The sequence below is a fragment of the Dipodomys ordii genome, unplaced genomic scaffold (genome assembly GCF_000151885.1).
Source record: "Dipodomys ordii isolate 6190 unplaced genomic scaffold, Dord_2.0 Scaffold55, whole genome shotgun sequence".
Taxonomy (NCBI): domain Eukaryota; kingdom Metazoa; phylum Chordata; class Mammalia; order Rodentia; family Heteromyidae; genus Dipodomys; species Dipodomys ordii.
Genome location: NW_012267271.1, coordinates 2500639 through 2523456, shown reverse-complemented (window position 1 = coordinate 2523456; position 22818 = coordinate 2500639). Strand labels below are relative to the sequence as shown.

At 37.5% G+C, this 22818-nt stretch overlaps 1 protein-coding gene across 5 annotated transcripts in view; it reads left to right on the top strand.

The window, feature by feature from the left end:
• The window catches only part of Mapkap1 (mitogen-activated protein kinase associated protein 1), a 234357-nt gene that overhangs the window by 9053 nt on the left and 202486 nt on the right, over positions 1-22818 (top strand). For 4 of the 5 annotated variants that reach the window (XM_013021480.1, XM_013021475.1, XM_013021479.1 and 1 more), the window contains exons 2-3: positions 18957-19284; positions 21735-21824. In XM_013021480.1, coding sequence (XP_012876934.1) covers positions 19026-19284; positions 21735-21824 — 349 coding nt within the window. In that variant the 5' untranslated portion in view covers positions 18957-19025. Of the gene's footprint in view, positions 1-2554; positions 2597-18956; positions 19285-21734; positions 21825-22818 lie in introns of those variants that run through there. The other variant, XM_013021476.1, reaches the window with a different exon arrangement.

The window sequence follows — 22818 nt, the reverse complement described above, 5'->3', positions numbered from 1 at the left end:
CGCGCTCTACCACTGAGCCACCTTCCCAGCCCCTGAAAGTTTTTTTAAAAAGCACTTTGGCAATATTTATCACAAGCTCTTGAAAGGAGTCATGATGCCTTTGAGCATTTCACTTTTAGGAATCTTCATTAAAAAAATAATCATAGATGTAGAAAAATGTTTGTGTCCAAAGATGTTCACTAGCCAGTGCTTCTAGTAGCAAAGTTAGAAACAGCTTTAGTATTAATAAAGGTTAGAGAAATTAGGAAAATGCCACCGAACAGAATATTGCATACTCATTTTAGTATTTTAGAAGAATTTTAATGACATGATAATCTGTATATATACTAAGTGGTATATATACAGAGAATGTACAACAATGTAAAGTATGATTTTAATTATGTCAAATCTATGCAAAGAAAAAGTAGATGGGAAGGTTATAGGTCTTTTTCTTTTCTCTGTTTTAGAAATAGTTTCTGAAAAAAGTTATTATTACTGTTTTATTTTACTTTTTTGGTGGTGGGGATTGAAACCAGGGCCTTACACACGCTAAGCAAGCACTTTGCTACTGAGTTACATCCCCTGCCCTGTAAAAAGTCTTTTTAGGTGTTTTTTTTTTTCCAGTCGTAGAGCTGGAACTCAGGGCCTGGGCACTGTCCCTGAGCTTCATTTGTTCAACGCTAGCACTCTACCACTTGAGCTATAGTGCCACTTCCAGCATTTTCTGTTTATATGGTACTGAGGAATCGAACCCAGGGCTTCATGCATGCTAGGCAAGCACTCTAAGCCACATTCCCAGGCCCTCTTTTTAGTTTTTTTTTTTTTGGTCCGGTTGTGGGGCCTGAACTCTGGGCCTGGGCGCTGTCCCTCAGCTCTTCAGCTCAAGGCTAGCACTCTACCACTTGAGCCACAGTGCCACTTCCAGCTTTTTTCTTATGTGGTGGTGAGGAATCAAACCCAGGGCCTCGAGCATGCAAGGCAAGCGCTCTACCACTGAGCCACCTTCCCAGCCCCCTCTTTTTAGTTTTACACTTGACATTAACAAATATGAGTAGAGCCAGTAATCATCATTCCAACTAACAGAGTTTGCGTTTTCATCTCAGTTATTTTGCACTTAGAATATGGCTTCATATGTTTTTGCCATAAATGATAGATGTTAAAAATTCCCAGGTAAACCTCACTTGTTTCCCCCACCACAAAAGAAAAAAAAATGGTGCCATATGCCTGCAGTCTCAGCACTCAGAGGCCAAGGCAGAGAGATCACCAGTTTTAAGCCAGCTTTGGCTACACTGGGAGACCCTGTGTCTAAACAGGTTAAATGGAGTAAAACAATAAAGAAACCTCAAACAACAAAACCTCCAACCTCCCACAAGCAAAAGCAAGAGCATATAGAAGAGGCCTGTTTGTATTAGGGTACCAGCGTTGTAGTGCTACCTTACCTCTTTACTCTTCAGTGGGACTTTGTGTTCAGTGGGGCTTAGAACACATTGGTCTTTATTTTTTTTGTTGATGCTGGGGCTTGAACTCAGGGTCTGACAGCTGTTCCTGAGCTTGGTTGTGTGTGTGTGTGTGTGTGTGTTTTTCCTCAAGGCTAGCATTTTAGCACTTTGAGCCACAGTTCCACTTCCAGGTTTTTGGTGGCTAATTGGAGATAAAAGTCTCCTTGACTCTTGAAATTGCAATCTCAGATCTCAGCCTCCTAAATGGCTAGGTTTACAGGTATGAGCTACCACCTTGGTCTTTATTTTCCCAGGGATTACATTCCTACCTCCATAAACATAAGGTTTGCCACTGACATCTAGCAGTTGTGAGTTCAATCCTTACATAGTGATGTGTGCTTTTATTATATTGAAAATCATTTGTGTTAAAAAAGGTTCAGCTGAGGCATAACACAATTTTAAAGTATTTGAGGAAGTAGTGATCATGAATTGTGTAGCTTCAAACCAGCCAAGTGGTTCAAGTGCTTTCTTATTTAACACAAAAGTGTTTTTTTTTTTTTTTTTTTGGTACTGGATTTTCAGGGCTTTCAGGCTTACTAGTTCCTTACTCTACTGCTTGAACCAAGCTTCCAGCTCTGCTCTTTGCTGGTATTTTGGAGATGGAATCTAGCAAACTTTCTGCCTTGGCTGGCCTTGAATTAAGATCTGGATCTCACCCTTCTGTGTTACTCAGATTCTAGGCCCTGGTACCTGGCTAAGAGAGTTTTATAGGAAGAACATGGAAGTAAAGCAATGAACATACTTGGTGACCTCTGTACAGTTGCCTCATTTGATCTGTCCCAAGAATTCCTTAGTTACAGAATTATAAGCCGGTTGGCTATTTCTACCTTGTTGAGCATAAGTTGTTTGCCTTTTAATATGGACATATATAAGAAATAGATAAATTTAATTGCCTCTTTTTTTTGTCAGGGTGAGGGGGAGTGCCATTACTGGGGCTTGAATTCAGTGCCTCACATTCTGGCTCAGCTTTTTTTTTTTCTGCTCACAGAAAACAGTCATACCTTCAAGTCTGGTGTTTGCTGGTTAATTGGTGATAAGAGTCTCTTGGATTTGTCTGTCTGGGCTGGCTTTGGACTGCTGTTCTCAGATCTCAGCCTCCTGAGTAGCTAAGATTACAGGTATGATCCTTCAACACCCAGCAAGTTTTGCTTATGTTTTTAAGCTAAGTAAAATTAAGGTTACTTATGAGGCCTAACTGACTTTGTCTGCTCATGAAGTCTTCAGATCTGGCCTTCATTTTAATTACTTTCCCAGGTGTGAATTTCTAGGTTTTTTGATTTGTAGAAAAAAAATTGACGATGAAAGTTTGTGTTAGCTTTTAATTTTTTTTTCTGGTAACAAGAGTCAGTAAAAAAGTATGAATATTAAAATACCTTGATTAGGGAATGGGCCTGGTGGCTCATTTCCTGTAATCCCAGTTACTTGAGAGGTAGAGATGGTTTGAGGCCAACTTGGGTAAAAAGGCCCCCAATAAGTTGGCATGGTGTGCATGCCTGTCATCCGAACTATGCCAGAAGCTTAAACAGGATGATTTTAGTCTAGACCCACCTGGGAAAAAAAAATGCAAGATCTAATTTGAAAATAACAGCAAAAAGGGCCAGGGTTATAGCTCAAGTAGTAGAGTGCCTGTCTAGTAAGTGAGAGGCTTTGAATATGCTGGTATCAACCTTCCCCTCCAGAAAATGATTATCTTACTCTTTTTTGTCATTATTATATATTTCATTATTGAAATAATTTTACATGTCCATTAGACATTATGGCCTGTTAGGATTTTAAACAGTGCATATAATTCTCCTATAGATGGTATAAAAACAATGCAAAAAAACCCCACACAAGTATTTGAGCATATTTAAATAAGGAAAATATCAGGCAAGTTGTTTCTTTTGTAAACTGCTTCTGTCCAAAGCATTCTGTACATTATCAGAATGAAAAATGACAGCACTTTGTCATCTGTTCAAATTGATATTGCACTCTTTGCAATGACAGCTGAAAAGGCCCACAGGTGCCATATAAAGAGGTGACCATGTTGTCATATTTCATTTCGGCATCCCTCTGCAAAGCCATAATTACCTAATTAGGTTGTTAATTAGGAGATTAGCATTTCACTATATTGATAGAATGCTCTTTACTGGCGTGGGGCTAGATACAGATTTGTCTGCCTTAATTTATAATCTCTGCCTGTTTTGTACTTATTTATTTGCTTAAGATCCTTGTGTGAGGCAGCTCAGTTTACATGAGGAACAGTTTGTTTACAAGCTAATGAAGCTTTGATCACTAGATTAAAGTTGCTGACTTTAAACAGAAGCAAACTGAAAAGAGTGGTCACGTCCTAGAAATGAAATGAAAATTCTGAGTTGCTTTATTCTGTTAGCATAGGCAGCAGACACATGATAAGGATTTGAATTGTTGGTGTAAAATTCAGAATACAGAAACTAAATATGGAATGTGCTAGAGATTCATAAAACTAGGCAAAGGAAGTTATTTTAGTTGTCTTTAATGATAAGTTCCTATAATTTATACTTAGTATTTATGTTGCATTTTGAATATACTTCAGAAACTGAAGCTTGGTTAATGACTTCAGAACTAATCTATTCCGTCCTTAGTATCTACTTCCTTAGATAGTCATGTGTCAGGCTTTATTTGTACCTTCCATCTATTAGTCTGCTTGGATCATTTTCTTCCCATACTCCATAGTCCTCAGTCCTTGTGTAATTGAAGTATTTCACAGTAACCTTGATGAGCTATTTGGCGTGAGCACAGTTTTTATCCAGTATATATAACATTCTTTACAAGGCAGGGAAAATTTTTTATTTTTTTTCTATAATGTTTGAAACTTGTATTATATATGTTTTTATCATATAATATATCTATCTGTCTATCTATCTATCTATATAGATAGATAGATATATATATTTGTCTTTGGCACCTTTTCCATTTAAGGCAATTATGAGTTTTAGGAACACGTTAAGAGCACCATTTACATTGTGTTAGTAGTTTTTTTTTGGTCAGTTCTGGGGTTTGAACTCTGGGGCCTGGGCCCCATCCCTCAGCTCTTCAGCTCAAGGCTAGCGCTCTGCCATTTGAGCCACAGTGCCACTTCCAGTTTTCTAGTGGTTTATTGGAGATGAGTCTCATGGACTTTCCTGCCCCGGTTAGCTTTGAACCGTGATCCTCAGATCTCAGCCTTCTGAGGATTACAGGTGTAAGCCACCAGCGCCTGGCTTCTTCTTTCTCTTCTTCCTCTTTCTCCTTTTTAAAAAGATTGAACACTTGGCTAATTTTCATGTTATCCGTGCACAGAAGACATGCTAATTTTCTCTGTTTTGTTCCAATTTGAGTATATGTGCTACCAAAGTAATAACCTTCTTTTATTTATTTATTTTTCTCCTTAAGATAGGTCTCACTGTATAGCTCAGGCTTGTTTTAAATTCTCTGCTTCCCCAGTTTTGGGATTACAGATGTGAACTACTACACTTGATTTAATTTAAAACTGCTGGACACGCCGGGAGACTCTTATCTCCAATAAACCACCAAAAAACTGGAAGTGGCACTGTGGCTCAAGTGGCAGAGTGCTAGCCTTGAGCTGAAGAGCTGAGGGACAGTGCCCAGGTCCAGAGTTCAAGCCCCATGACTGACCAAAAAAAAAAGAAAAAAATGTAGGATACCTATCACCTTATGAAAAGAGAACTCTTTTCCCTAGGGGAAAGGACTTGGAACCTCGCGGTTCTGCATGAGTAATTTAGATCTATTTGAGGTAATCAACTTGTATTACAAATTGTTTAAAATTGTATACTCTTATTGTTCTGCTCGGTTAAGTACTTTGTTGGTATTGGGTTGGAATCATTTGAACTAGAGAAATCTAGGTTACAACCTGGAGTCTTCCCTTGCTTGTTTGTGCACCTTCCCATAAAATTCATCCTTTAAAGTGGTACAATGTAGGGCTGGGAAGTTGGATCAGTGGTAGAGCGCTTGCCTTGCATGCCTGAGGTCCTGAGTTCGATTCCTCAGCACCACATAAGCAAAAAGAAAAAAGCCGGAAGTGGTGCTGTGGTTCAAGTGGTAGAGCCTTGAGTTGAAGAGCTGAGGGATAGCGCCCAGGCCCAAAGTTCAGGCCCCACGACTAGACAAAAAAAAAAAAAAAGTAGTACAATGTAGTGCATTTGTATATTTGCAGTGTTGTATGACTATCATCATTATGTCATTCCATAACATTTTTATCTTCCCCCAAAGAACTTTGAGTCCTCTAGCAACTACTCTCTAGTCTTCTTCCTCTAGCTTTCGGCAAGCACTAATTTACTTTCTATCTCTATGAAATCATGCAATATAGTCTTTGGTATCTGCTACTTTTATTTAGCAAAATGTTATTCAGATTCATCTATATTGTGGCATGTATCAGTATTTATCTTTTTTATTGTTAAGTGTTCTATTGTATGTACTATAGGCCAACTTTATCCCTTCATCAGTTGATGGACATTTAGGTTATTTCTACCTCTGGCTCTTATGAATAAGGCTACCATGTCACAAGTTTTGTGGAAACATGGTTTTCACTTCCCTTGGTTATATACTTAAGTGTTAGGTTGCTGGATCTCATGGTAATTCTATTTTTACATACATTTTGAGGAACTGCCTAATGGTTCTCTGAAGAGGCTGCATTATCCCTTTTGCTTCAGCTCTCCTCAGACTCTGTATTCCTGTGGTCTTTTTGGAGGCAACCCATGGCTTTAAAACATCCGTGAGCCTTTATAGTTGGGGAAAAAATTTCAATTTTCTCTGTTCAGTCAGGTTTATTTTATGAGCATATATTTATCAGCATTAGTGGTAGAAATCAAAGAAGGCTTATAAGGCTTTTCTCTCAAGGATTTCACAGTCCAGTGATGAAACTTCATACTGGAAATTAGGAGATTCCAAAGCTAGTGAAAGAACCAGCTGCTCAGATATTTGTGAATTTATGTAGTATGCATGGATCCAGGCAGCGGTTGACTTTCTTTTCTTTAATTCTGGATTTTTCTTCCTAAGAGCTTGTCAGTTTGTCTTTTAACTGTTATTTCTTTGGTTCTTTCCCCTTCCAAGTCTTCCTGAGTGTATATATTCACATCCAGGGCATCAGCTGTCACTTGTATGTTAATTTCTCCCAAATTTGCTCAAAGCTTTCTTCTGAGCTATTTGAGTTTACTTATTGAGTTTATTTATTTATTTTTAGACAGGATTTTGCTGTGCAACCCAGACTAGCCTTAAACTCATGATCCTTATCTCCCCTCTATCTGCCAACCTGTTCTTACCTCTGAGTCCAGTCTTACTTTGCTGGCACTATCACAAAAGCTGTAAGCTTTCCCTTTTCACATCTACTCAGTCACTAAGTTCTATCACTTTTTATCTCTCAAATGTTTTCTTGAATTTATAGAATCATCTTTCACTGCTTTACTTCAAATTTCATCTCTTCCCTGGGCTGCAGTTATAGCTGCATAACCTATCTTTGTCTTGCACATTGGATTAATCTTCTATACAACTACCAGAACAATCTCTATGAAATGCCAATCTAATCATCAACTTTGAGCTCATGTTGTTCTAGTTAATAAAGGTACCTGTTCCAATATTTCTTGTTTCATTGCTGTCTCAAATGTTGCTATTTACCCACTTTTCCAACCTTCAAGCTTTTCCTCTTAGACAATTATATATATATATATATATATATTTATTTTTAATTTTTTTGTCAGTCATGGGGCTTGAACTCTGGGCCTGGGTACTGTCCCTCAGCTCTTCAGCTCAAGGCTAGTGCTCTATCACTTCAGCTACAGCACCACTTCTGGCTTTTTCTGCTTATGTGGTGCTGAAGAATCGAACCCAGGGTCTCATGTATGCAGGGCAAGCACTCTACCACTGAGCCACCTTCCCAGCCCTACAATTTATCTTATACCTCAAAATAATAATAGTAATAATAGTAAATATTTGTATACTATGTACCATGGACTAAGAAAAGTATTAGAAATATATAACATGTATTCACTCTTTCAGTCTTTTTCTGGTAAGCACCAGAATCATTCCCATTTATAGATGAGGAAATGGAGACACAGAAGTTGGTACTCCCTGAAGCCCCACAGAAAGTGAGTGGCCAAGTCCAGATATGATCCCAGCTAGCTTGATGGTTGATTGTTCTCGTTTTCCAGCCTGCTTCACCTAACTACTCTTTCTCAGCCTCCCCATTCCCTTGATTTTTCCTACTACAAAGGATTTTCTCTTTGCTTCTGCAATAACTCATGCATGGCCTGATGTCCATAGATAGAACTGGGAGGGATTTTATTGTAAATGCTTCCGATAAAAGGAGCCAGCATTATCAGCATTATAAATTATTTCAATGTCATCTCTTTTTCTTCATCCTCCTCCTTTCTTTTTTTGGGGGGGGCGTGGGCAGTACTGGGGTTTCAACTTAGGGCCTTGCACTTGCTAGGCATACTAGGCAGATTTTCTATCATGGAGCCATATCATTTTGTGCTGGTTATTCTTCAGAATATTTCTTGCTCCTTGCTCTGGAATGTGTCTGGACTATAGTCTTCCTATGTTTTGCTTTCTTCTGTAGCTAGGATAACAGGAACATTTCACCACATTCTACTTCTTCCATTGAGATGGACTTTTCTTCCCTGGCCTCAAATCCTAATCATTCTAATCTCAGCCTCCCACATATCTAGGATGTTAGGCATTTGTCACTGAGTCCAGATATTGGTTGAAAGGGGGGGTCTCTTGTGCATGCCTGGGTTCCTCGTGATCTTCCAGATCTCAGCCACTGTTGCTTGGAAGTTTTCTTTGTTTTTAAGACAACTAATTTGTAAGTGACTACTTTGATATTCTTGGCCTTATTCATCTTTGTGAAGCCTGTATATTTCCATTATAGGTCATTATAGACTTTTCTAGCATTGTTTTCATCCTTTGTTTTGTTTTTGATTTTACGCTTGTACTGGAGCTTGAACTCAAGGCCTGAGCACTGTCCTTAGGTTTTTTGTCCAAGGTGGCACTCTACCACACTCTACTTCCATCTTTTTTTGGTGGTTATTTGGAGATAAGAACCTCACAGACTTTGTCCCTGGGCTGGCTTTGAACCATGATCTTTAGAGCTCAGGGTTTTTTTTTGTTTGTTTGTTTGTTTTTGCCGGTTGTGGGACCTGAACTCTGGGCCTGGACACTGTCCCTCAGCTCTTCAGCTCAAGGCTAGCGCTCTACCACTTGAGCCACAGCACCACTTCTGGCTTTTTCTGCTTATGTGGTACTGAGGAGTTGAACCCAGGACCTTATGCATGCAAGGCAAGCATTCTACTACTGAGCCACCTTCCCAGCCCTTGACTTTCTTCTTGATAGGAAATGTGATTTAACATTTTAATTCAGAATTCCAGCATTTTGAGGGTTGAATAGATGTTTTTTCTTCCCTTTCTTAGACTAGTGGTGCAGTGGATAAAGACTTTGATGAATAGGCGTCAAGTGTTACTTGGAACAGTATTCTGGATCCATAAGTATTATCATTACACTACTTCTTACTTGTACAGTATTTAGCAAGTTGTACCTTAGTTTACTGATTTATAAAACATGGATAATGACAAAATTTATATTTTAGTTTTGTGAGGGACAGAAATGACTTTTCCAAAGCCATGCAATTAGGTTTCTGGTAATTAGAACCAGAATTTGTATTTCCTAAGTAATTTTATGATTCACTGTTGCCTTTTTTTTTTTTTTTGGTACTGGGGTTTGAACTCTGATTCTCAAGCTTGTTAAACAGGTGCTCTTAGCACTGAGCCATTCCTCTATCCCTGATTTTTGCACTTTACTTTTGAGATAAGTTCTCTCTTCCTGCCCTGGGTTCTTTGTTCTTTGTTGAAAAGGGGTTGCAAGAACTTTTTTTTTTGGCCTGGCTTGGCCTGGCCTCAAACTATGTTCCCAATAATATCAGCCTCCCAAGTAGTTAGGATTACAGGCACAAGGCAAGGGGCAGAAGGAGCAGGTGAATGGAACTGGAGAATCTTGAGATTTGTTTTGATTTTCTCTTGCTGCATGACAAATGAACACAAGCTTATCAATTTAAAACAAAAAAGCTTATGCTCACACAATGAGTTAGGAGTCAAGACTTCAGCTTGGTTTTTGCACATCATCTCAAAAGTATGAAGTTAAAGTGCTACCTGGTTCTGACCTAGTTGGGGACTCTACTAAGGAAAAAGCTTCCAAGCCTTTTCAGGTTGTTGGTAGAATTTATTTCATGTGTCTGTAGTATCATATATATAATTTCTAGGCAGTGCCTCTCCTATCACTTTTGTCATATTCTATTGGCTGTCAGCAAATTAGGTCTCACCCACATCCAAGAGAGGGGGCAACCTACAGTGGGATAGGTAGACCATGCCAAGAGGCATGAATTTCTGGACTATCTTAGGATTCTGTCTACCATATACCCTTTCAGACCCATGAAAGCAATGTTTTTATTTTTCTCTCCACGCTGTAGCTCTGTTGTCAAAGAATGAAATCTGTATTAGATAGGCAGTTGAGTTCTATTTATAGTTTAAGCCTCTAAACTGGTAATTTCACACTGAAAAACAGTCTAGTTTCTTTGGCATTGTTCATTATTTTCACTCTAGGTAAAATTGTAAACATTTTTACCTGAGATCTTAAAGCCCCAAATTGTTTATTTTCACAAATATCAATCAAATCTGTTATGTCAGAGAGGCAACACCCATTAGAAAATAATTTAGGGCTACATTGCACCAAACTGACAGATTTCTTGAAACTGCCAGAAATGTTGGCAGGTTTGGAGTTTTGAGGGTGGTGGGTGGTTAGGTTGTCTGAAATTTCACAGCTACTGCTAGCTAATACACATTAATTTCAAAACATTTTGAAGAAACTGATTGCCTCATAACAGCTGAATAATATATTCTAATTGAGAACTTTATAGTTTGATGTGATTAATACTTAGATTCTTCATACTTTTCATAGGAAACATCTACTGAGCAAAATTTAGATCTTGACCTGTCCATTGATAAAATACCCCTTAATCTTTACAGAATTAGATATTTCCATCACTGAAGCTATATTTTTCCATTAAACCCTTACTGTTCAAACTAGGGTTAGGAGAATATTGGTGTGTGATGGAGGTACTAGTAGCCAAGTAAGTGTATCAATTGCTTTCTGTAAGTGGAAAACTTTAAATATAATAAAAAGGTTCCTGATTTGTATTTTTCTTTTTTAGCTTGTGATCACTCCTTATTTTGGAAAATAAATGTGATTGCTTTTGTACAGGACTCAGGTTTAACTTGCTTAATACCATGAAGTCGGGGTACAGTGTGGAAAGGTAAAAAAAAATCTCGCATCTGCTGTTACATGTTATTAACTCCCTTAGCAGACGTTAAATCATTTCAAGTACAATAATAGTGTGGGAGGTAAATTAACTAACCATTAACAATCTTATAAATACACAATTAACATGCCAACATTTATATGACACATTGATGGGGCAGCAGTAATTTTTGATTGGGAGTTTGCAGACCTTTGAGAAGCCTCAGGCTGTTGCTTATTCAGACAAGTTTGCACAGATTGCAGGTGAGGGGGCCGCAAGTCTGCCTGACAGAAGGAAGTATGGGTAGTAGTTTGAAGAAGTCTGGGAAGGGGAATTTCTTTCTAATCATTTGACTAGACTTGAGTATTTTATGTCATATCGTTGCTTATGTCAGATCCTTAGGGCATGAAGGTATACAAGGAGGACTCATTTGCTTATGATTAGTTTTTTGAAGAAACAGAACACTTCAAGTATGGACTTGGAACTGAAGTTGCATGAATCATTAGGGATTTTGAAAAATACACTTAGGCAGGTCGAGGTATAGCTCATTGATAATGCACTTGCCTAGCATGTGTGACCCTGCCCCCAGAACTGTAACAAAACAAAATAAAAAATATACTTAGCCCTGAGTATATACGGTAGCCCTCTATGGTTTCAGGTCAAAAAGTAGATGGTCTTGCCGGGCGCTGGTGGCTCACGCCTATAACCCTAGCTACTCAGGAGGCTGAGGTCTGAGGATTGTGGTTCCAAGCCAGCCCGGGCAGGAAAGACCGTGAGACTTCTATCTCCAATAAACCACCAGAAAACCGGAAGTGGCGCTGTGGCTCAAGTGGTAGAGCGCTTGCTTTGAGTTGAAGAGACAGCGCCCAGGCCTAGAGTTCAAGCCCTACAACTGACAAAAAAATAAAAATAAAAGTAGATGGTCTCTAAAGTTTCTTTCATGTGTATATTTTGTGTAATTTATTTTAATTTTGGAACAACTATTACATGGACTACTTATTTCTTGCTGTTGTACAAATTAATGCTGTATTAGTAGAGGGAGCTAAGGATCTGTCTATTGCAGGGTCTGCCTTACATTTTTCACTAAGACCCATGAGAACAGGTTTTCTCAGGCCTTAGGACTCAAAGAAGCATAATAGGATTTTAAAAATCCTTTTTGTTATGATTATTGTAACATGTTACTTTTTGTTTTGAGTGGCTGAGTGGTAAAATGCCTAAGATCTCAAACTCTTAGATTTTATTCTTAGTTCTACTGTGTATATTCATAGCTCTGTTTGGGTTTTAGCTACTTGCTTGGAAACCTTTGTGTCACTTTTTTTTTTTTAATCTGTAAAATGGGAATACAATTAGTAATGTCTTTGTTTGTTTGTTTGTTTTTTGTCAGTCGTGGGGGCTGAACTCTGGGCCTGGGCACTGTCCCTCAGATCTTTAGCTCAAGACTAGCACCCTACCACTTGAGCCACAGTACCACTTCTGGCTTTTATCTGCTTATGTGGTGCTGAGGAATCGTACCCAAGGCTTCATGCATGCAAGGCAAGCACTCTACCACTGAGCCAACTTCCCAGCCCACAATTAGTAATGTCTTAATAGGTTTATTTTGAGTGATATATGAATTCTTGGGGAAAGATAGACTGGTTCTACCTTTCTTAGTAAATTAAGGCTAGCTGATATCACTGTGTTTTGCTTCCCGATTTCTGTAGTCTACTTGTTGCAAATATCCAAGGTCTTATGGCATACACTGATTTATCCTGAGTTACTTCCCCTTTGCCACTGTTCTTGTGTGTGTATATGTGTTTGTTCGTGCACTTACATTGTATTGTGTTGCAATGTTGAACATTGTTTTTTGATAAACTATTATAAAGTTTGAGAGTATGTATGCTAAAGTTTTAAAAATTGAATTTGAATTTGATATTCATTAGAACCTATTACAAATTATTTCCATGTTTATAGCATATTCTAAATTCTCATATGCGTGTTACATGATTCTTACTGATACAAATGGGTGTGTAAAATGGCAATAGAATCCAGATTGTACCTGGAGCCATACTTAGCACATAGTAGTTAGCACTCAATACATTAAAAATGTCTGTCATTCTGGGACATTTTTTAACTGTCTTCCTATTCTGCTTAGACATCCCAATTGCTTCCATGTATAACAAAACAGATCTGTATGCTTTAAGGACCTGGAGTTTTAAAATTGGAGAAAGAGACTGGGTAGGGTTATAGCTCTAGTACTTAGTATGTATGAAGCCATGAGTTTTACGCCCAGCACTGGCCCCCTCCAAAAAAACAAAAGTGGAAGAAAAGCTATAAAAACAAGACATCTTCAAGGAGATGAAGACCTCCTGGAGCCTGATACTGTTTGTCTGATAGTATAAAGGTATATAAAAAAGACTATTTCAGAGAGCCAGGAGTTGGTTATGTCTAGGAGGAAGGCATTCAGGACCAGAAGAGACAGCATTTGTGAAAATGTGGGGCAGCATTTCTTTTTGGGTCCAGTCGTGGGGCCTGAACTCTGGGCCTGGGCGCTGTCTCCCAGCTCTTCAGCTCAAGGCTAGCGCTCTACCACTTGAGCCACAGCGCCATTTCCGGCTTTTTTCTTTTTGCCTGTGTGGTGCTGAGGAATTGAACCCAGGGCCTCATGAATGCAAGGCAAGCGCTCTACCAGTGAGCCACCTTCCCAGCCCAGCAGCATTTCTTATTTAATTTTTTCAGTGCTGGGAATTGAACCCAGTAGAGCAGCAGCTCTTCTAAACTGGGTTCTTTGAAACTTTGATATGCTGTAGTGTTTCTCAAGAAAAAGTGTTTAGGGAGCAGATAGGTTTGGATTACATTATCTTACTAGATGCCGCATTCTAGATCCCCCTTTGGAGATTTTCACAGTACTCATGAATAATTTTGAAGCTTTGAGAAGTCCTGTAGTTAAAAAGTCAAGCAATACAAGCTTGTTTAATTTTTTTCAAGTTTTAGGCATTAAAAACATAAGCATTAAACTGTAGTAAAAAATATATAGCATAAAATCGGTTGTTCAAATCTTTTTTTTGTATGTCAATTGTAGGGCCTGAACTCTGGTCCTGGGTACTGTCCCTCAGCTCTTTAGCTCAAGGCTAGCTCTCTACTACTTGAGCCACAGCACCACTTCGACTTTTTCTGCTTATGTGGTGCTGAGGAATTGAACCCAGGGCCTCATTCATGCAAGGCAAGCACTCTACCACTGAGCAACATTCCCAGCCCCTGGCCCCCCTTTTTTTTGGTTCTGGGTTTTGAACTCAGGGCTTTGTGCTTGCTTTGCTTGTTTGCTTGGCTCGAGCTCTACCACTTGAGCCACCACTGTGATGGTTATTTTGGAGATAAAGTTGAGCAATTTTTTTTTAAACCTAGATTGGCCTTAAACCAAGATCTTCAGATCTTAGTCTCCTGAGTAGCTAGGGTTACATGCATGGATGTATAATTTACTGGCATGAAGCAGATTTACATTATTTTGTAGGTATCATCACCACTCATCTCAGGAACTCTTCCTTTTTCCTAGTCTGAAATATAGCTATTAGACAGCTTCCCAATCTTTACTCCTTCCAGCCTGTGGCAGCTATCATTTCCCTTGCCTTTTCTGTGAACTTGATTACTCTTGGTATCCCATGCAAGTGTTAGTCCTTTAGTGACTGGCTTATTTTACTTTGCAGATAAGAACCCTAAGGTTTATTCATATGGAAGCATATATTAGAATTTAAAGGCTGAATAATAACCTTTTGTTGTGATTATTGTTTTACAGTCCTGGGTCTTGTGCATACTAGGCAAACACTCTACCACTGACTGAGCTACATCTTCAGCTTTTTGGGCTGAATAATATTCAGTCCTATGTGTGCACTACACTTTATTATTTTTTTTATCCATCTTGTACCATCTAGAGTGCATGGTATCGTGTATGTATATGTCTCATGGCATTATTAATAGATGCTTAGATTACTTTTAGAGTTTCAGTAACATATTACATTTTTGTGTAATTATCTTTTTAGTATGAGTCCTATAAGTGGGATTGCTTAGAGGGTGTTCAGATTTTATATTTTGATAAATATTGTCATATTGCCTTCTAACGAGTCCCAATTTTTATTCCTTCTCAGTAGACGTGAGAGTCACTGAAACCTGGCCAATATTAGCTTTATTTTTTTTTCTCTTTGTACAACTAAACAGAAAATAACTTGTTTTCTTCTGTGTCCTGAATGACTTTGTTTTAGAAATCAATTATATCTTCAAATGATACTTAGCTGCTCTTAAGAAGATTTAAGAAAATGTTTGTGGTTCTGAAAAGCAAAACCAGTTGGTATTGTCCCAAGGTGACAGTTTTTGAAGGGCACATTGAAGGGAAGCTCTTGTATCTGTATTAAAAAAAGCAGCAGTCTTTTCTTAATCTCATATCTGACATGTTTACATATGACTTACCTTGACAACAAAATTGGATAGTCATTGGTAGTTGCAAAGCAACATGTATTGAATTCCTGCCATGGGTAACATCTGGGTTGTGTTAGGGATGTGGTGTTATGGCCCTTGTCCTTGTGGAACTTATGCTCTACATCTTCAAGAACACCTAATAGGAAGTAGCAGGTGACATGTATAAAAGCACATTTTTCAGGGCATTCCTATGGGAGTTCCTTATCAGTACTGATACTGATATGATAAATATTCATTGAATAAATCAAACAAATTCCTCGATGTATGAAGTTCGTGTGTGTGTGTGTGTGTGTGTGTGTGTGTGTGTGTGTGTGTGTGTGTGTGTGTGTGTGTGTGTGTGTGTGTGTTTTGGTTCTGAGGCTTGAACTCGGGCTGGGAACTGTCCCTGAGCATTTTTGCTAAAGGCTTGTGCTCTATCACTTGAACTGCAGTTCCACTTTGGTTTTGTTTTTTTGTTGTGTGTGTGTGTTGGGGGGGTAGTTAATTGGGAATAAGTCTCAAGGACTTTATTGCTGGGCTTGACTTCAAATCACTGTCCTCAGATTGCAGCCTGCTGAGTTGTTAGGATTACTGGCATGAGCCACCAGCACCCAACTGAGGTCTCAGGGTTCTCTGGGTGCTTTGAGGTGTCTCCTGTTGGGGAGTTGGAGTATTATAAGCTGTAATGGACCAGATTCATTTAGCTGAGAAAGATTTTTATCAAGGGTACTTCATTGTGCTTTTGCTTCACCTTTTGCCTTATGACCTTTTAGTGCTTTTTTCTTTTCTTTTTTCTCTTGGTTTTGGGGTTTGAACTCAGCCTGGGAACTGTCCCTTAGCTTTTTTGCTCAAGGCTAGTGCTCTACCATTTTGAGCCACAGCTCCATGGATAAGATTGTCATTGACTTTCCTGCCTAGGCTGGCTTTGAATAGTGATCCTCAGATTTCAGCCTCCTGAGTAGCTAGGATTGCAGGAGTGAGCCACCAGCATCCAGCCAGTTGGGGCTTCTTATTGAAACCCTTGATTTTTCAGGAGAGAACTAGTTAATGTGAAAGTGGAACCTCTTCCTACCTCCAACATCTAGTTGCTTTCCTTCCACTGTTACAGCCGCATTATGGTTATTGTAGCCCTGGCAATCTGTAATTCTGTGACAAATACTCTTATTTACAGACAATTCTATGCTTGTATTCTATCTATGGTTATATGTGTGAAATTTAAATGTTCCTGTTTAATCTTATAAGTTCTTAGATTGATATATTTCAAATCATATATTAACACCTCTAGGGCCAAATATCTCAAAATTTGACACAATCCCATGGTATCAGGAGATGTGTTGAGTTGCATTATGAAATTTGTTCTGGCAATTCTGACTTCCCTGTGTATTTTCCATTTACCCCAGTATAAAAGTAGTAGTCAGTGAATATATTTAAAGGGAAAAATAAATATTAATGTACTTGATTATTTATGCTTCTCAGTTAAACTTCCTTATATGTGTCTTTAAGACCTGCTGTGATAATAGAGAAAAATCTACCGCTCTTTCCCTCCTTTTCTCTCTCCTTTTGCTTTATACTGGGGCTTGCACTCATGGCTCTTGCTTGCTAGGCCAGGCACCCTTATCACACATCCCCAGCCCCAGACAAAAAGTTTAAAACCTCAGTTGGCTATAATGATTTATTAAATAGACTTTCCCTTATTTATGTTTAAACTTCAGAAGAAACACATGACAAGAAAATCTGTGTTATAGGGATTGATGCCAAGGCTTTTCTCATGGTACACAAGTTGCTTACCCCTGAGCTACATCCCCAGCCTTGGTTATATTGTGTTTTTATGTTTTTTTTTGTTTATTTTTTAAAATAAAAACCTTTAGGACTATTTCTAGGAACATATCCAGTTCAGCTTTCACATTCCTTGTACTTATGAGTTTCTAGTGTGGAGGATGGCTGTAGATGCCATGGCACGTGTCTTGTTTTCTTAGCTATTTAGAAGGCATAAATAGGTGAATTACAGTTGGAGTCTGGCCCTGAGCCAAATTTTAAAGTCCAGTACCAAAAAAAAAAAAAAAAGGAGGTACCCTCTATTCAAAAGAACCACAGACTTATTTTATCTTCCATGAACTTCCTAAAGAAAGATAAGGTATTGACATATTTGGTGGCTACTTTAAGAATTAATAATGGCATTTAACAGTAGAATTAATAATGGCATTTTTAAGGTAAGTAATATGGCTCATGATCCCAGTTTCTCAGGAGGCTTAGATTGGGAGAATTGTGGTTCATCATCTCCAGACTAAGTAAAAAAATTACCAAGACCTCCAGCTTAACCAATGTGGGAACAGTGGCATGCTTATGTAATTCTGGTTGCCTAGGAGGTATAAGTAGGATGATCACAGTTGAAGGTGGCTCCTCACAAATGGTAAACCCTAACTGAGAAATGAATTAAAGCAAAAATGGCTGGTGTTGTGGCTGACATGGTAGAGTATCTACTTTGCAAGTGGGAGTTTGAGTTCAAACTTCAGTACCATCCCCTAAAGAGTATTTTTTTAAACCACCATCATCATAATTATTAATAATAGCCTCCAGTTATTTATGTGCCATGTCTTCTTTTGAAAAACCATCTATTCTTTTAACCTACATTTTGTGCTATATAGTCTTCTTCCCTAAATTATCATCTATATTTTCTCTCATCCTGGAACCTCCATTTTCTTTTTTCTTTTTCTTTTTCGGTCAATCGTGGGGCTTGAATTCTGGGCCTGGGCACTGTCCCTCAGCTCTTCAGCTCAAGGCTAGTGTTCTACCACTTGAGCCACAGCACCACTTCCGGCTTTTTCTGCTTATGTGGTGCTGAGAAATCAAACCCAGGGCCTCATGCATGCGAGTCAAACACTCTACCACTGAGCCACCTTCCCAGCCTGGAACTTCCATTTTCTAAATGAAGAACACAAAGCTTAAAAAAGGTTTCAAGTATTTTGACCAAGATCACATTGTGACCAGTTCTATTTCTGGAGCATAATTCCTAACCACTGTCCTGTAATGTTTTCTTTATTGAATATTTCCAGTTAGCTGAGGAGGCACTACTGTACTCCCTAGGATAAACATCTTTATAGTTTACAGGATTGAAGAAGCAGTTCTTACAATTAGGTTTAAAATAATAATCTTGTAGCAAGGCATTTTTGATTAATCCATTTTATTTTTAAAGCACAATCCTACCTTCAAATGTGTTTATTAAGCACATTTACTGTTGTGGTATACTTTTTATAAAATCCCTAGTACCTCAGAAAACTATGTATTGCCCTTTTAAACACTCTACAACCATGTGACAGGAAGAGAAATGTAAACTGATGAAATACAGTTTCCTACTTTAGTACATCATTTGAGGAAAATACAACTTGTTCCCCCACGACCTTATAAAATAATGAGACTGCATGGGAGTGAAGGGAGAGAGGAAAGAGAATTTATTGTCCTAACAGTAGTTATGTGCTTTGACTTGCCTGACTAAGGAGTTACTATTATTTGTTTTGCAAGAGCGTAAGCTTTCCTCTCTGATACCATGGAGATCTCATTGACTAGTGTTATAGCCCCTAGTGCTTATAAGGATTTTCTTTCAGCTTAGATTTAATCCCTTTAAACTCCTAGGTCCAGGGATAAATGTTGGTTTTTCAAGATAGTTTTTTACCACCTTGAATGTGTTTGAAAAATGATCCAGTCATTTTCTGTCTTATTCTTAAATATTGCTGTGTACATCATGTTTCTAGGTAGGTGAGCTGGTGGAACAATATGAAGAGGAGAAAATAGATTTTTAAGGAAATTGGCCCACAGAAAGGATGGCCTTCTTGGACAATCCAACTATCATTCTAGCTCATATTCGGCAGTCACATGTGACCAGTGATGACACGGGAATGTGTGAGATGGTCCTCATTGATCATGATGTTGACCTAGAGAAGATTCATCCTCCTTCAATGCCTGGAGACAGTGGGTCAGAAATTCAGGGAAGCAATGGTGAGACTCAGGGCTATGTATATGCCCAGTCAGTCGATATTACCTCAAGTTGGGACTTTGGTATTAGAAGACGCTCAAATACAGGTAAACATTGGCTTCTGACTTTAAATTAGCAAACAATCTTATGGGATAATGCATAATGTTGGAACTAGTGTAATGGGGGAAGTTCTTGTATGCTAATGGGACCATGCATATGTCAGACTGGGAGGAAATCTGTTGTATCTCCATCTATGTGAGTGGGAAATGGAAAGTACCTCTGGAATGCTGTTAGGAGAAAGTAGATGGTAAAGGAAGAGGTGGGAAAGGAGAGAAGGGGAGGCATGTGTAATGTTATCTTTCTAAAAAGTCCCTGTGTAGAAAAGGAAGTGGACTTGTTTGGTATGTCTTTCCAGAGGAACATTTAAGTCCCAGTAGATAGACTACCTGGAGGCAGACTTAAAGATGATGTAATAAAGAGCCCGTTAGCACTCTGAGCTGACTAGCCAAGGCTGCAGTCTACAGCCTCGGGCAGTTCTTGCTCCTGGAGGAATTGGGGGGATGGGGAGTGGGCTGAGACAGCTGAACATTTGTTAAGCCTAATTGTAATAAGAATTCCCATGTTGGATATACAATTTAAAAAGGGATTCCTGTTGTGGATGTTTTACCTTTACTTTCTTGTTGACCTTTGTGGTTTAAAAATGATCAACTTTTGTGTATGTGTGTGCATATATATCAATATATATTTATATATATGCACACACATATATAGTTACATATGTATATATTACATGTTTGGTCTGTATATTTAATTTTAATTTTAAGCTTTTAAAAGTTTCTCATTACCCATTTCAGGCTTACGTTTTTTTGATAGCCTTTCAAGGAGAATGTGATAAATAAATTAAGACATTTACTTAAATGTTTTATTAAAAATACATACTATAGTTGTGATATGACAGGGTATTCTAGGAACTAACCATTTTTATTTGTTCATCAAAAAATATGATCTCCAAATCAGCAATAACTTGCTAACCCTGGGAAAGATAGTAGTAAGCGATGTATTATAACAATAAAAATATTTACAAACTTACTTTCATGATTCAAAGGTAAAATATACATAAAGGAATATTGCAGGTATAGCTGAATACAATTCACAATGAAAGGCACATTAAGGTTTTGTCTAAGAATTTAGCATCACTGATATTACAAAGAGTAATTTGCCTTCATGAAAATAATTAATAGCATTTCCCAGTATCTAAAGGAACTGTTATCAAAATAGGGCTTGAATATAATTTAGAACCATTGATTCTCAGTTCTCTAGTTGAAACTGACTTCCTTGCAAGTTATTGAGATGATATCTTATATGACAGGTTGAATGGATTTCTGTAGGAGAATGCTGCTAAATTGAGAGCTTTATGATTATATTACTTTGGCTGTACCTTTCATATTTATTAATTGCAATTGAATGCATTTTTCTTCAATGGGATTTAGTTAGATATAGTGACATTGTCAGGATGCTTTCTGCAGTATAGTTTCAATTTTTGGTAAGCATATTTTCTATATTTCTTTAACATAATGCTAAAGCAGGAGTATATGATTTCCTACCTTGAAAGTGGTTGAAAACAAGATATATGTTATGTATTTTGTGCCCAAATAGATTGTTGAAGCTTAGCAAGAGAAATGAATTTTAGATGATGACATTGATTCTGATTTTCTAGTCCATTGTGATCTTGATGCAACATTGTTAATGGATGCCAATGGCATTTCTTGAAAGGCTCAGCTCACTGATTTTTAAGGCTTATCAGCCAGTAGCAAGATAGTCACAAATGCATAGCTTTAGGTGAATCTTAGACTTGGACTTTCTTTTGGTAGCACTATGTGCTAGTTGTCCTTGTGACCAAGGTATTTACTTTGTTAATCCTTTCAGCATATCTTAAAATTTTTAAGAGAAAAATTATTCTTTTTAAGATTTGACTAATGTACAAAGATACAAATCATTTATTTTACTACCTATAAACTGTTTCAGCCCACTGAAGAAAAGCTATGCTAATTTATATAGCTTTGACATTTTATAATTTTCATGATTTTTAGATAAAGGATTTTATATTTAAAACTTTAATAGTCTAGTCTGAGTTCATTTATCTTTAATTTTTGAAACGGGTAGAGTAATTCATAACAGTAATTTTATTCCTGTAATGTAATATTCACTTCAGTTCATTTGTGCATTAAAATTCCTTTAAGACCGTTATTAATGATTTATATAATGAAATGTCATATTAATCACAGAAGTTTTCACATTTTATTATTCTCTTCCATGTTAATACTATCTTTATGATCTCTATTAATGTTTTATATCCTCTAATTTCAATTATAAATCAAGAATATTTTCATGTTTTTGTTGGTATTTGCTTTTCAGGGGTGCCACCTTTAAAATTTTATGACTTTTTCCCTACATATGCAATATAAAACATCTTTATTCATATAAAGGTAGTTAATTATGTCTTTGTTTATAGTAAACTTTCATTGACAAACTTATAGTTATAATATTTCTTTTCAAGCTCAAAGATTAGAACGACTCCGAAAAGAGAGACAAAACCAGATCAAATGCAAAAATATTCAGTGGAAAGAAAGAAATTCTAAGCAATCAGGTAAATGGAAATAATTTTAATTCTTAACTTGAGATTTATATGTTTAGATTATATTATTGTATAAGATGTATCCTTTTGAAACCTTTTGACAGACAGTTCTTGTATTCTGAGTTTTGAGCTCTTTTACTTGGTGGCCTTCGCCCTCTGAATGTTTGTGTTCTTCCTGTCTTGTCTTTTGACTTCCATTCACTCTGAGTCACAGAGATTCATTCACACAGGAGACATTTTGTATACACTCATGCCAGTACTTTCTTCTTAGGGCCAAGGATTATTTCATTATTTTTATGGACTAGTCTCTGGGTTCTAGATTCATCTTTGCAGTTCTAATCTAGCCTTTTTTTTTTGCCATATTTGTGGTTATACTAACAATCTTTTTTGGATATCTGCTAATTCTTTTAGCTGAAAATTATATTGCTGGTATTATATTACTATTTTCTGTATGTGTTCATAGGATGTGTATTAAAAGGCTGATTATATTTTATATTTCAACATTCAATCTCGAAAACAAAAAATTAAAAAATAAAGAGCTATTAAGTTATTCTGTAATAGATATTTAATATTTCCTAGACTCTCTCTCTTTTTCTTTCTCCTATAGGTTGTCTATAGTCTGTCTTCTATATCCTCTTAGCATCTTCCAGTACCACTTTGGCATATAACAGATACCTAATAAATCTTTGTTGATTGGCTCCATAGGAATAGCAATATTAACAATTATATTAACAGAAGCACCTATCTAGTGCCGTGCTAGGCATTTTACATGCATCATCTCTAGTGCAATAACTTCTGTTGTTGTTTTGATGGTTCTAGGGTTTGAATTTAAGGTCTCACATTTGGTGGGCAGGTGTTTTACCTTTTAAGCTACATCCTAGCTCCTTTTGCTTTAGTTATTATTATTATTATTTTTGGGTCCGGTCGTGGGGCCTGAACTCTTGGCCTGGGTGCTGTCCCTCAGCTCTTCAGCTCAAGGCTAGCACTCTACCACTTGAGCCACAGC